General features: G+C 40.3%; 1 protein-coding gene across 3 annotated transcripts in view; it reads right to left on the bottom strand.

Moving 5' to 3' along the window:
• The window catches only part of NOTUM (notum, palmitoleoyl-protein carboxylesterase), a 54,111-nt gene that overhangs the window by 31,708 nt on the left and 6,628 nt on the right, over positions 1-15,775 (bottom strand). For all 3 annotated transcript variants that reach the window (XM_033959949.1, XM_033959951.1, XM_033959950.1), the window contains 4 exons: positions 11,507-11,602; positions 4,706-4,766; positions 4,500-4,558; positions 4,277-4,379 (listed from right to left, as the gene is read on the bottom strand). In XM_033959949.1, the coding sequence (XP_033815840.1) occupies positions 4,277-4,379; positions 4,500-4,558; positions 4,706-4,766; positions 11,507-11,602 (319 nt within the window). The remainder of the gene's footprint in view (positions 1-4,276; positions 4,380-4,499; positions 4,559-4,705; positions 4,767-11,506; positions 11,603-15,775) is intronic.

Here is a 15,775-nt window from a genome sequence, read left to right as displayed (position 1 = left end):
CAGAATTCCTGGAGGACTCCCAGAATACTATACTAGATAGGTCTACTCTCCTGATCACTTGCTGTAGTGAATTTGATAAAAATTTGATGAGATCATATTTTAAGAATAGATCTGTGAAATTTTGTGGTGATCTCGTATCAATTTTTCCTGATGTTGCTAGAGCAACACAATATCATCGAAAATAATTTCTTAAATTAAAATTTCGAGTACTAGGTTTGAAAGCTGTTTTTTTTTCTTAAACTTTCCATGTAAATGTATCATTAAGTTTCAACAAAAAGAATTTATATTTTGGAATCCTTTGCAATTACAACAATTTTTGAGTAAACAAGAATTATTTGGGTAAAAGGAGGTTGGTAATGATTGCTGATCTTTGTTCGGAGTTAAATATAGCACAAGTAAGTTTTGGCCCAATAATATGGGCTATATATTTTTATTTGTAATAATAAGGGAATATTTAGTAATTCCTCCTCTATTTGTGGGCTAGAAAGATATCTAATGAGGTGTGATTTTTTTATTTGAAGGATTATGACTTCTGTTATCTTTATTCTTTTGCTGTTCTGTTTGAACTGTAAATGTTGAAAATTATAAAGAAAAAAAAATAATACCATCTTGGAAGAACAGACTAGATATATTCCATATATAAAAAAAAGAGAAAGGAAGACCAAACAGCAGCTGTTGTGGTTAAAAAGTGAAGGAAGCTATTCAAACTAACAGAAAATCCTTCAGAAAGTAGAAGGATCCAACTGAAAATAATAACCAGCATAAGGAATGGCAAGTCAAATGCAAGGCACTAATAAGGAAGGTGAAGAGAGACCTTGTAAAGAAGATTGTATTGGAGACAAAAACACATAGTAAGAACTTTTTTAGATATATTAGAAGCAAGAAGCCAGCAAAAGAATCAGTTGGAGTGCTAGATGACCAACATGGATCTAGTCAAGGGAAATCTTACCTCAACAATCTACTACATTTCTTCAAATGGATGAATAAACATGTGGATAAAGGTAAGCTGGTCAATATTGTGTATCTAAATTTTGAAAAAGTATTTGACAAAGGACTTCATGAAAGACTTCTGAGAAAATTAGAAAGTCATGGGATGTCCTATTATGGATTAAGAACTGGTTGAAAGACAGAAAACAGAGTAGGTTTAAATGGTCAACATTGGGGTTCCTTTAAAACTGGTGATGCTTGCATATAGGAAAGCCTGAAAATCTTATGATTCAAACATTTACTTTAAAAAATAGGGACTCCAGCATACAGAGAAGGAAAAGCCTCAGAATGTGAAACTGCTGCAATTTGTAGCAAGCAGGATCAATTGCAAACAAACCTCAATGGCATAAAATCCTCCTCAAAGACTCTTCTGTCCTATAATTTAAACTGAGTCAAATTAAATGTTAACATATCATTTCAGAGTTCTTTACACATTCTTTCTGTGTCCAATGCGTTTGCATAATGATAATGATTAAACAACTGAAGTCCCATTAAAACTTCTCTTGCTCAAAATAATGTTGACTTTCTAGATCAGTGGTTCCCAACCCTGTCCTGGAGGACCATTAGGCCAGTCGGTTTTTCAGGATAGCCCTAATGAATACGCATCAGAGAGATCTGCATATAATGGAGGTGCCAAGCATGCAAATCTGCTCCATGCATATTCATTAGGGCTATCCTCAAAACCCGACTGGCTTGGTGGTCCTCCAGGACAGGGTTGGGAACCACTGGTCTAGATAACTTCTCATCCATGCACCAAGAAATTCCCAATAAGGTAACATCTTGCATGGTGAACTTTCTCATGTCTTCTAAAAGAGAGACCAGGGTGATGAAGCTTGTAAACAATGCCAAACCCACGCTGACGGTGTCCAGCCAGCATTTCACTATAGCTGTATCAGGGCAAAACCGGGCTTCTTCAATTTGGAACATTTACTCCCTGCTCATCGGCATCACCAGTTTTAAAGAGACACTAGTTATTTTGGTATAAGAATCGTTTTGTGCACTCTTGCTTTATTGACAGATATTTTTGGATTAAATAGTGAGGTTCCCCAGGGGTCTGTGCTGGAACCACTGCTTTTTAACATATTTTTCAATAATCAAGAAGTGGGAATGACTAGTGCGATAATTAACTTTGTGTCATCAGCAAATTTGTTTACATTTGTTACAAGAGGATTGTGAAAAATTGCATTAAAATGACATTTAATGTGAGCAAGTGCAAAGAGATGTATGTGGGGAAAAGGAAGCTGAATTATACCTATGTCATGTGTTAGGAGTTAGTGCCCAGGAAAAGGATCTAGATGTCATTTATTTGAGGATACATTGAAACACTCAACTCAGTGTGAAAGCAAATCGAATGTTAGGAAAGGAATGGAAAACAGAGATGAAAATGTTATACCACCCTTGTATCACTCCATGGTGTTATTGAGAAAGACATGGGGGAAGCCACTGCTTGCCACTGAATTGGTAGCATGGAATGTTGCTACTCCTTGGGTTTTGGCCAGGTACTAGAGATCTGAATTGGTCACTGTGAGAACGGGCTACTGGGCTTGAAGGATTGGTCTGACCCAGTAAGGCTAGTCTTATGTTATGTGGCTGCACCTCGAATACTGTGTGCAATTCTGATGGCCGTATCTCAAAAAATATATATTGGAAAAGGTACAGAGAAGGGTGATAAAAATGTTAAAAGGGATATGGCAACTTTCTTATCAGGAAAGGATAGAGTGGGTCGGGCTTTTCAGTCTGGAGAAGAGACGGCTCAGGGGAGATATGATAGAGCTTTACAAATACTGAGTGGAGTGAAATGGGTAGATGTGAATCACTTGTTTACTCTTTCCAAAAATACTATGACTAGGGGCATGTGACGAAGCTACTAAGTGACCGATTTAAAACAAACTGTAGAAAATATTTCTTACTCAACATGTTGTAGTGAAAACAGTTAGCTTAGCAGGGTTTTAAAAAGGTTTGGATAACTTCCTAAGATGGACTGGGGGAAATCCACTGCTTATTCTGAGGATAAACAGCATAAAATCTGTTTTTTCTCCTTGGGATCTTGCCGGGTACTGTTGGAAACTGGATACTGGGTTTGATGGACCTTCAGTCTGTTCCAGTATGGCACTGTTATTGATCTATGACCTTTGTGGTGGTGTTTCCCCTCTGATTTGCTTGGTTTGCAAATGATATGAACCCACTTTAGTTAGAAAATTGGAGTAACATTTAGTGATTCTGTAGTGAAAGTTTTTAAAGTGAGAATTGTCTTCAGGATGAACATTTACTGATCTAACATTTTTATACTGGCTGCCATTTGGGACTTTAGTATTGATTGTACCAATTTGTACATCAGATGTTCAATAAAAAAGGAACAGAAATGTTAAAGAAAAATCTTGTAAACTGATCTTGAGTATCCCTACAAAGAGCAGCATAGCAAATAAATTAATAAAAGAACCTCAACTAAACCTGTATGTCAAATGAACTCGAGACAATCCAGAAGGGAGAGCAATGGGCTCTAAAGAAAAAAAGTATATGTGATGGTACTTTGCTGGTATCGAACCCCAAAAGGACAGGTCAGGTTTTCAGGCGATTCCTCAAGGTCTGGGAGTAAAGACAAGGCCATAGAATAAGGGGAAAACTGAGAGCTAGCAGGATATGAGTAGAGAGAGAGAAGCCTTCCTCTTATATGGTGGGTCTGCCAAAAAATTCCAACATTCAATCACAAAAGCTAAGGAGAAAGCAGTAGGTACCAAAGTTAAGTTAAAAGAGATGAAATATCCGGGGGGGGGGGGAGGGTTTAGAGCAGCCAGCTCACTTTTAACAGAAACTTGGAAAAATTAAGAACCTCTCTTGCTAGAAGAATTTGAAGTGAAACAGGTATGTAGTCTAAACATAAGACATGATAAGAGACAAATTCTAAAGCAGTGGCTCTGGTTCATTCAGTGAACTGAAAAACATAGAGGAGCTGTTTTCTAATTAATCCAACTGATTGCGAGAGAAGAAACCCTTTACCAAGTTCACTTTCCAAACCACTCTGTTGTTGCATCTGAAGAGGTCGGAAGGGGGATTTAAGAAAAAGGGGTAATCTTGTACGATTAATGGTGTTTGGTTTTCTGTTGTTAATATCTTGTTCATTTGGCATTTCCATGAGGTCTCCAACACTGTTTCAACAGAATCTTATGGAAGATTGTTATACTGGAAATGAGAATGAAAAATAAAGACTGACAGAGTGGCATGTTGATGCTTTCAGAAACAGAGATGCCCCTTTCCATCCTGTATTCTATGAGCAATTCAGTCTCCATACCTGCTACCAGCCAGCAGTAGAACTTTGGCCATGTCTAGGCCTTTCCCCAGCAACTCCTTCACCACCTCCTGGATAATATGTACTCCCATAAAGGCATAATCATCTGGAAAGGAGAAGAAAGACTGAGACCAGAATGGATTTGACTTATGCAGTTTCCCTGTCCTCTTCCAATGAGAAGAAAATTGACAGAGCCCAGAAAACTCCAGTGTGTACCAGCACTCACTTTGATCAGACATTGGTGATGCTCCACTCCACACATCACTAGAGCAATACGGGATGAACCTGCAGATACATGGGAACAGACAGCAGATGTAACATTAAGCCTGTCCACAATGATATCCATGACTCATTTCCATATTTTTTTTTACATTTCCTTAGTTTGGAAGGTTCAGATCCAACACAGAAAATCCCCAGGGCCTCAATTCTTACACCATATTTGCATTCCACCAGTGGGGGTTCTCTTCTGGCTGAGAGGACAAGATTCCAGTGCCTGCAAATGACAAAGAGAGAGCATATCAGGAGAGCCACTAAAGGGGCAGAACAGCTGTATCTTGGGGCAAAAGTGCACAAGTAGACTCGGGAGTAGCTTAGTGGTAACCCTGCTTCTCCCACAGCTGCTCCTTGTGACCTCGGGAGGTCATTTTACTCTCCATTACTTCACATATGACTCAGCTTGTAAGCCGAGACGGGCAGGGAAACAGCCTATCTTGGCTTTGGAAAAAAAGACAAATCTAAAATCCAAATCCAGAGTGATTCTGTTGCTAACAATGTATCTGCTATTTATACCCATCAAAGATTACAAAGTGACGTACAATATATAATTTTCAAATGAGGGGGACATACAATATAGGGATAGACAAACGTGCACCTCAAGGGGAAATTAGGGAAGAACTACAATTTAATATAGGAAAGAGAACAAATAAGGGTAGAACAATAGGGGTTATATTATATTAGATCAGTGCTTGCCTACTTCAATTAAGAATGTTAACTCAGTTTAAGGGACTCGCTAATCAGTTAAAAGCGTCTCGATATAGGAAACTTTTTAGGTTTGATTTAAATTTCTCAAGGTTCTTTTCTTCTCTTATCTAAGCGAGTAATAAGTTCCATGTACGTCTAGTATTTATGGTTCGTAGGGATGGAATAGTAAGTAGGTTTTTATCCTCAGATCGTAAAGAGTGGAAAGGAGAATATGGAATAACAAGTCAATCTAGGAATAACGGTGTGTTGACTTGTAGAACTTTAACTGTAATGAGTGCCTGTTTATAGGTTATGTTTAAATTTGTTTTATTATCAGCGACAAGCAATCAACATAAAATACAAGCCAAACATAGTGCAATACAAAGCGATTAAGCCCCCCCTTTCCCTCCCTCCCCCCCCTTCCCACCCCCCCAAAGAGGGAACAGCCACTGTCATATATGCCTGAGTGTAGTCACTCCAATAATCGAGCTTTCGCTACAGGAGACAAAGTAGAACAAAAAGGTCTCCAACAACGTAGAAATAATTCCCCTTTTTTGGAATGCATATCAAGAACGTCCTGTCTCTCATAACCAGCCCAATAAATCATCTGAGTCCGCCACTGTGAGACAGTAGGCGTTTGCGGTGACAGCCAGCATTGTAAAATGGTCTTTATGCCCACCAGAATAGTCCTTTGAACAAATGCATGTATTCCTGGCCTAACTGGGTCCAGTGAAAATTTCAAGGTAAAGAGAAAAGTCGACGTCTGTGTCCAGGAGCAGTTCCACATGGACCTGTTTATAGGTTATTCGGTGGTTGATAGGAAGCCAATGTGCGTTATGGTGTTACATGGTCAAATTTTCTTTTACCTGTAATAATTTTTATTAAAGTATTTTGTATCATAAGAAATGTAGAATTTTAAAACTTCAGAACAAAAAAGCTGCTGCTTCTGGCAGATCCATCTCAGATAAAACTGCTAAGGTGAATCCCCCATTTTAGACTCTTTGCCTGGAAAGTGAAGAGTACAGATCAGAATGGGTGGATTTAACATGATCAAATTGCAAAGCAGGCTGTAGAAATCTGCCATGTGCCCCTCTGCCTGCTTAGAGGTTTAGATAAGCTGCTATTGTTATGCATCCCATTGGCGAGGGAAATTGCACACCTACATTTGATTGCCAAATGGACACATAGAGGCGTATTTTCAAAGCACTTAGACTTACAACGTTACACAGTAACCTATGGAACTCTGTAAGTCTAAGTGCTTTGAAAATGAGCCCCACACTCATTTGGATATGGAGGGAAAATATTGCCAGCAGCTCAAGGCATCAGGTACCAGCCCTGGCTCCAAATGAGCTAGAACTAAAAAGGAAACATCCAGGGTGGAAAAAGAAAAACACAATGGGCTTTATCTGCTGTTATTTTGAGCTGATTGTGACGGCATCCAAGTAGCAGATGCAGTCTAACGAGGACAAGTGCAAACTGCGAAGCATTGCAAATGACACTAAACTCTTCAAAGTATTTAAAACACATGCGGATTGTGAAAAATTGCAGGCAGACCTTAGGAAATTGGAAGATTGGGCAGATGAAATTTAATGTAGAGAAATGCAAAGTGATGCGCATTGGGAAAAATAACCCAAATCACAGTTACCGTAGACAATACGATGAAACCTTCCACCCAATGTGTTGCGGCGGCCAAAAAAGCAAACAGGATGCTAGGAATTATTAAAAAAGGGATAGTTAACAAGACTAAGAATGTTATAATGCCCCTATATCGCTCCATGGTGTGACCTCACCTGGAGTATTGCATTCAATTCTGGTCTCCTTATCTCAAGAAAGATATAGTGGCGCTAGAAAAGGTTCAAAGAAGAGCGACCGAGATGGTAAAGGGGATGGAACTCCACTCGTATGAGGAAAGACTAAAACGGCTAGGGCTCTTCAGCTTGGAAAAGAAACGGCTGAGGGGAGATAGGATCGAAGTCTACAAAATCCTGAGTGGAGTAGAACGAGTACAAGTAGATCGACTTTTCACTCCATCAAAAATTACAAAGATTAGGGGACACTCTGTGAAGTTACAGGGAAATACTTGTAAAACCAATAGGAGGAAATATTTTTCACTCAGAGAATAGTTAAGCTCTGGAATGTATTGCCAGAGGTTGTGGTAAGAGCAGTTAATGTAGCTGGTTTTAAAAAGTTCCTGGAGGGAAAGTTCATAGTCTGTTATTGAGAAAGACATGGGGGAAGCCTCTGCTTGCCCTGGATCGGTAGCATGGAATGTTGCTACTTCTTGGGTTTTGGCAGGTACTAGTGACCTGGATTGGCCACCATGAGAACGGGCTACTGGGCTTGATGGACCATTGGTCTGACCCAGTAAGGCTATTCTTATGTTAACACATGGAATGAGAATCCAAACTCCAGGCCACCAGGAAAAGGCCCTTGTGGTCACTGTGAACAATGTGTTCAAATTCTTGGCTCACTGTGGCACAGTGGTTATAACAACATTAAAAGATTAGGGGAAGATATTCCAATCTCCTCGCCATTTAAATCACTTGTGTGGGGCTATTTGGGATATTCAGTGGCACTTACTCAGCAGCATTGTCCAGTTATCCCCTCTAATGGCCTATGAAACTGGCTAGTATGTGGGCAGAATACAAGCAATCGGCTGCAATGTTCAGTCTATTTGCAGCTCAACAATTGCATACATTTGGACAGCGAAATAGTCATCCTGACTTCATGTGGAGATAACCAGGGTCGAGTCTGAATATTGGCCAGTGTCTGCTTCACTTCTGGTTCAGCAAATACACCTTGATATTCAGTGCCAGGAGCGTGCATGCTGCGTCATTGAATACGGGACTGCAAGTTGCCATGAGACACTGTGGCAGCCATTTTGAAAGGCCATCTTGAGGGGGCTTCGCTCTTGCCCCTTCTGGACTACCAGGTATTTATTAGGCCCCCCCACATGGGGAGGAGGTGGGGGGCTGGCCTGGCAGGGAAAGGAAGCGGTCATCCTTGGGGGAATTTCATTGAGCCAGGTCAACAAGATTTAGCCCCTCCCCCCCATATTCAGCACCAGTGCCCAGACATGGCCTGGCACCAAATATGGAGAGAAAGGGTGGTTGTGAATTGCTTGTTCACTGTTTACAAAAATACTAGGATCAGAGGGCATGTGATGTAGCTACTTAGTAGTAGATTTAAAACAAACTGGAGAAAATATTTCTTCACACAATGTGTAATTAAATTCAGGAATTTGTTGCTGGAGAATGTGGTGAAATCAATTAGCTTAGTGGGGTTTAAAAAGGGTTTGGATAATTTACTATAAGAGAAGTCCATAGGCCATTATTGAGATGGCTTGGGGAAATCCTAGGATAGTTTCAAGTTTATTACATTTTTGTTATGTACACAATATCAAAAGCTTTAAAGCGTATAACATGTTAAAAATGGGGGGTAGAACAAAACTCTTTAACATAATTACAATCAAATTCTAACCATTCTAATACATAACTGGTACGGAAGGTGAAAGGGATGAACTACAATCTTTAAAGAGAGAGAGAAAACATTTAGCGGGGAATACATTTGGTAGGTAACACAGAAAGGAAAAAAAAAGAATCTATAATCTATATTGAAATCTAATTTAGATCTAAGAAGTTTGGTGATTTGTAAAATTGTGTTGTCTATTTTTCAAAAGCGTCCTTGAACAAAAAACCTTTTTAAGGAACGCTTGAATTTTTCTAAAGAAGATTCATTACGAATATAAACTGGTAAATTGTTCCAAAGCTGGGATGCTATAACTGAGAAAATGGTAGATCTTCTGGTTCCTATTATCTTTAATGAAGGAATAGTCAATAGCTGTTGTTGTGTTGATCTCAATGCCCTGGATGGAGAATACGGTGTTAAGAAATGATGTAGAAAAGTTGGAGCATGAGTTTGTTGAATTTTAAAAGTTAACAGTAAAATTTTAAAGGTTATTCTATGTGTGATTGGTAGCCAATGAGCTGCTTGTAGAAGTGGTATAACATGATCATATTTTTTTGAGTTAGTGATAATTTTTATTGCTATGTTTTGTATTATCTGTAATCTTCTTATTTCTTTTTGTGTTATGCCCTGATATAAAGAGTTACAATAATCCAGCCTTGAAATGATTAATGAATGTATTAGAATGATAAGCAGCATAGAATCTGTTTTGCAACTTGGGATCTAGCTAGGTACTTGGGACTTGGGTTGGCCACTGTTGGAAACAGGATACTGGGCTTGATGGGCCTTTGGTCTGTAATTCTTACCAGTATGGTAATTCTTATGTTCTTATGTGAGCCAAATCTAGGACAATCAAGCCATTGTGACATCACTGCTGAGATTGGCTCTTAGGCATTGGAGAAATGAACATAAGAATAGCCTACTGGGTCAGACCAACGGTCCATCAAGTCCAGTAGCTCGTTCTCACGGTGGCCAATCAAGGTCCCTAATGCCTGGCCAAAACCCAAAGAGTAGCAACATTCCATGCTACCGATCCAGGACAAGCAGAGGCTTCCCCATGTCTTTCTCAATAACAGACTATGAACTTTTCCTCCAGGAACTTGTCCAAATCTTTGTTAAAACCAGCTACACTATCTGCTTTTACCACAACCTCTGGCAACATGTTCCAGAGCTTAACTATTCTCAGAGTGAAAAAATATTTCCTCTTATTGGTTTTTTTTAAGTATTTCCTTGTAACTTCATCGAGTGTCCCCTAGTCTTTGTAATTTTTGATGGAGTGAAAAATCAATCCACTTGTACCCGTTCTACTGCACTCAGGATTTTGTAGATTTCAATCATATCTCCCCTCAGCCTTCTCTTTTCCAAGCTGAAGAGCCCTAACCTTTTTAGTCTTTTCTCATACGAGAAGAGTTCCAACCCCTTTATCATCTTGGTCGCTGTTCTTTGTGTGTGTGTGTGTCCCTAATAACTTTTATTTTTGATCTCTTATCAACACCAAATTTTCCCAAGTCATGATAGAGGTTACTTGAGGATTTTCTCAGATCCATGTATGCTTGAAAGTTTTGCATGTGTTCATCCCAGACAACATGCTCCTCTAGTTGTGATTGGAACTTCTTCTTAAACTATTTCATTTGTAACACTACTTTCCCTCATGGTGGGGCACTCTCCAGGTAAGGGGGGGTCCAGCTTCAGAGACCATAGCAATTACACACTTCTACTCGTGGCACAGGGCACTCACTTCTTCATTCTCTATTCCTGTTCAGACTAGATGGTTGTTCTGAACCTGAAAAATTTACTGAAAGTCTTTAAATATTGGGGAAAAAAATGGAGGCTAATAAAATATCCACAGCTTATAAGTTCAGAAAACAATTCACACAGTTGTTTTGCTGCCGAGATAGACAATTGTGCACTCCAAGCCTCAGTTCTACTCTTAACTCCAAAAGCATTGTCAACAAAGACTTTGGGCTTCCCCAGAGTTTTCCCAATATGGACTAAATTTTATAAATGCTGTCTTAAAAAAAAAATTGGTGACAGAAAAAATAGTGTTGAGTGATGCTGAAAATTTCTCAGCCCAACCAAGAAGAGAATGTCATGGATATGCTTCAATCAGTGGTCTGAAACAATGAGGCATTATGACATCACAATCTCAGCTCTGGAATGTTGCTACTCTTAGGGTTTCTGCCAGGTACTTGGGACCTGGGTTGGCCACTGTTGGAAACAGGAGACTGGACTTGATGGACCTTCAGTCTGTCCCAGCATGGCAACTCTTATGTTCTTCTTTTCTTAGGATTCAGAAATGATGCTGGGTAGTGTGAATAGGGATAAAGAGGGAAGATGGATGGTGGACATGGAGAGAAAATGAACAAGGAGACCCTAGTAAGACAAAAGAAAGCTGAAAACAGAGAGTGGGACCAAAACAATAATTGTGGAAATTGATTAGAACATGTCAGTTTTTGGAAGGTACATATTGCTACAGCTGGTTTAAGATATGGCAGGGACCTGCAAGAGAAATCTCACTCATTGGCCTTAAATCGCCAGCTTTGAAACGGGCACCCTTGGCGTCTCAGCATAGCTCTAGTTGTTCAGTTATGAATGTGTTTAGTTGTAAGCATAAATCAATATTTTTTTAAAATTTGCAATGTTTACAGAAAATATCTTAAAATAGCCAAACACCTGCTCCTTAGTATAATCGGGTGAAACTTACTGTTGGTCCGACTGGATGGACTGTGCAGGTCTTTATCTACCATCATCTACTAAGTAGCGACTGCAGGAGATCAGAGACGTGTGAATAAGGAGGAAGATTCTTACCGGTTCTGCTGCTCGGCCATTCTTTGGAGCTCATCAGTCTCCTCATGGTTTCATAGCGAGCATCACAGTTCTCCTTGTTGATACAGTACCAGCCTCCTATGGTATAAAAATCTAAATCAGTAGAGCAAACCCCTGGGGCAAAGAGTGGTCTCTTCTCTTCCAGATGCCTAGGGGCAGGCTGCTCTGGTTTAATGATCATTTGGGGATTTTATAATGGTGATGTGCTATTTCTCTCTATGATATACAGCAGTGTTTCTCAACTTCTTCATGCTAAGCCTAACAAATACCAACCGAGTACCTCCCGCCCAAGCTCTGCCCCTAATCCCACCCCCACAGGGTTCACCGCTTTCACTTACACTATTTAATGTTTATCTAGCATCATTGGGAAATTGATTAAACAGTTTACAGGTTAAATTCTAGATCTACGCCAATGATATAACAATACTTAGTCCTCTAACATCTTTTACGACTGAAGTAAAAAAATCAAATATCATTTATCCAGACACAAATAGAACAATGTACTACTAATTTCAAACTGAAGCTCAAGCCAGAAAAAAACAAAGTTTTTCCTTGCTAGTCCCAATGATAAAATCACTGAAAATAGACTATCTAAATGGTCAAAATTATTCTATAGTTACCACGATAAAAATATTAGGCGTTACGCTAGATCGTTCGTTATCATTTAATGTTCATACCAACCTACTGGTTAAAAAATGTTTTTCAATTCTATGGAAGCTTCGTACCATCAAAAAATATTTTGACTCAACGTCTTTTAGGATACTGGTTCAGTCATCAATCCTGTCTACATTGGACTACTGTAATATTGTTTACCTAGGTTCTTATTAAAAAAAACCTTAGTAGGCTAAGAATAGTACGGAATACAGCAGTTCGCCTGATTTTTGGCCTTAAAAAACATGATCACGTAAGCCCTTACTACTTAAAGTTCCATTAGTTACCATTTGAGGCCAGAATTCTGATCAAATTTGGTTATATCTGTTTTAAAGTCTTATTTGGACTGTCTCCAACCTATCTCTCTTCCCACTTTGAATTCTATAATTCTGACAAAAATACACAAAGATCCTGCTGGTTTATGTTCCCTTCAGCAAAAGTATCCGCTATAATAATACCCTTAGCGCGCATGCACACTTCAGGCTTCGTGGCTCCGTGTATCCGTGGTGCTGTGTCCCTGCATGCACAGTAGAGTAGAACTCTACCTGTGCTGGTTTCTCCATTGCCCTTCCTCGACACAGTTTCCAGGCTCCACCCCACGCTGCTAACATGTAGCAGGCCGAAAGACAATAAACAAACGCTGCCCACGGAGCCGAACAGGAAGCGAGGGCCGGCAGCACAGAGACGCACACTCAACTCATTATCCTCCACTCCTCCTCTTCACAATGCTGTCCCGGCCTCCCTCTTCTCCTTCACCCACCCCTGTCTGATGCGGGGGGTGGGGGGGTACTCGAGTACCCTGGAGCAGGAGCACAGGGAGATGGTTCGAGCGTTGGGTAGAGCTGAACAAAAGGGGACGCTGAAGGCACCCTGGCAATGGTAGGAGGAGCGGGCCCAGGGATCCGGGTTATAGGGGAGAGAAAATGGAGGGTGGTGTGGGCACCCAGGTGCAGGCGCTGCAGAAACCCGGATAGAGGGTGCAGTTACTGCTGCACAGGGACAGCGAAAGATGATCGCTGGGAGCAGTATTCCTGAAGGAACTGACAAGGGGGAGGTAAAAGGAAAGGAGAAGGGCTACGGCTGGATAGGGGGAGCAGAGAAAGCACTAAAAGAGTTTGGATGGATCCACAAAAATAGGCATAAGCATTTCATTTTGAAACCAGCCATCTTCTTTTCCCCACATACTTTGCATCTGTGAAGTATGAAAGGCAGTGATAAACCAGACCTTCAATTATTTGCAAAGGGGGAGGAGCTGATCCCAAAGCAGGTGGGCACAAAATTTTGTCCCACCCTTGCTCTCCACCTATGCCCTGCTCTGTGCCCCCCCCTTACTTCAAAATCAAACTTTAAATACCTGAGCCAGTGGGGATCTCCAAGTCCAAACAGCTGCTGGACAGGGGGACATGGTAGGTAAAAGGAAGGGAGAAGAGAAAGAAAGAAAGAAAGACAGACACACAGCCAGGGAGAGAGACATACAGACAAAAATACAGGGGAGCAGGGAGAGAGACAGACAGAGAGACAGGGGGCCAGGGAAGACACAGACAGAAAGAAAGACAGACACACAGACAGACAGGGGGACAGAGACAGAAATAAAGAAAGAGGGGCAGGGAGAGAGAAAGAAAGGCCTCAGTGCCCCATTGTGCTAAACGTCTACACATCTATTCTAACACCCGTTAATGTAATGGGCTTAAACACTAGTGTTGTAATAAGAGATTTTGAGGGAAAACATTGGCATTTCAGGCTAGTGCAATGAATTCATATTGGAATGCTCTTATCCCCCAAACCCAATCTTATTTCGAAAAATTATTCAAACTTATTTGTTTGAAAAATATTTGACTTAACTGCCTTTTTCTATTTTTTAAAGAAATATTTGTTTATGATTCCTATTTATTGTACGTTCAGTCTTTTCTCACTTTGAACCGCCTTTGAGAAAAATTTTGATTCAATTGTAATCCGTAGTTTTCTGAGAAACATTTGATATTTATTATAATTCATTGTATATCCAGCTTTTTTCTTATTGTAAACCGCCTTGAACTGAAGATTTGGCGGTATATAAGAATAAAATTATTATTATTATTAATTGTAACACAATTTCTTCCATCCGTTTTTCATATACACACAATATAATCTTATTAATACATAACGGTAACTACAAAATTAAAAAAAAACCACAAAGCACACTATACGCAGAAAATGTTAATTATCATTTATATTCAGGGGGAGGGGGTTAGGTCAAGGCAGATGACTTTAAAATATGCAATCAGTAACAACTATAGAAAAATAGGCAAATATAGAGCAAAATATAGAAACATAGAATATGACGGCAGAAAAGGGCCACTGGCCCAACAAGTCTGCCCACTCTAAGGACCCTCCCCCCTAAGCACTTCCACGAACTGAACCCACATGCTTATCCCATTTTTTCTTAAAATCAAGCACGTTGCTTGCCTCAATTACCTGAAGTGGAAGATCATTCCAACGATCAACCACCCTTTCAGTGAAGAAATACTTCCTAGTGTTGCTATGAAATCTCCCACCCCTGAGTTTCAACAGATGCCCTCTTGTTGCCGTAGGTCCTGTAAGGAAAAAGATATCTTCTTCTACCTCAATACGGCCAGTTACATATTTGAACATCTCTATCATATCTCCCCTCTCTCTGTGTTCCTCGAGAGAGTATAGCTGCAACTTACCTAGACGTTCCTCATATGGGAGATCCTTGAGTCCTGAGACCATCCTGGTGGCCATTCGCTGAACCGACTCCACTCTCAGCACATCTTTTTGATAATGTGGCCTCCAAAATTGAACACAATATTCCAGATGAGGTTTCACCATGGACCTGTACAACGGCATTACAACTTCATGCTTCCAGCTGACAAAACTTCTTCAGATGCATCCCAGCATTTGCCAAGCCTTGGATGAAGCTTTCTCTACTTGATTGGCAGTCTTCATATCTTCACTAATGATTACTCCTAGGTCGCGTTCTGCAGTAGTTCTTATTAAGGTCTCACCATTCAGAGTGTAAGTACTGCATGGATTTCTGCTGACAAGGTGCATAACTTCACATTTTTTGGCATTAAAACTCAGTTGCCAAGTTGCGGACCATTGTTCCAGTAAGAATAGGTCCTGTGTCATACTGTCAGGCATTGTGCTTTTGCCCACTATGTTGCACAGTTTAGCGTCGTCGACAAACAATACAATTTTGCCTTGAAGTCCGTGAGGCAGGACCTGTACAAAGATATGAAATAGGATAGGACCCAAGACTGAGCCCTGTGGCACTCCACTGATCACTTCCGACGTTTCGGAGGGAGTACCATTTACCACCACCCTCTGAAGTCTGCCGCTGAGCCAGTCTTTAACCCATGCCGTCAATGTTTCCCCTAATTCCAACGAACTCATCTTGTTCAATAACCTACGGTGTTGGACACTGTCAAAAGCCATACTAAAGTCCAAGTACACGATATCCAGGGACTCTCCCATATTTAGCTTTTTCGTTACCCAGTCAAAGAAACTGATCAGATTGGATTGGCAGGACCTTCCCTTTGTAAATCCATGTTGGTGGGGATCCCTTAGTCTCTCATCATTTAGGATCGTATCTAATTTGTG

Source organism: Geotrypetes seraphini, chromosome 10, assembly GCF_902459505.1.
Source record: "Geotrypetes seraphini chromosome 10, aGeoSer1.1, whole genome shotgun sequence".
Lineage (NCBI taxonomy): Eukaryota > Metazoa > Chordata > Amphibia > Gymnophiona > Dermophiidae > Geotrypetes > Geotrypetes seraphini.
Note: the sequence above shows the minus strand (reverse complement) of the source record. Positions and strands in the feature narration are given on the sequence as shown.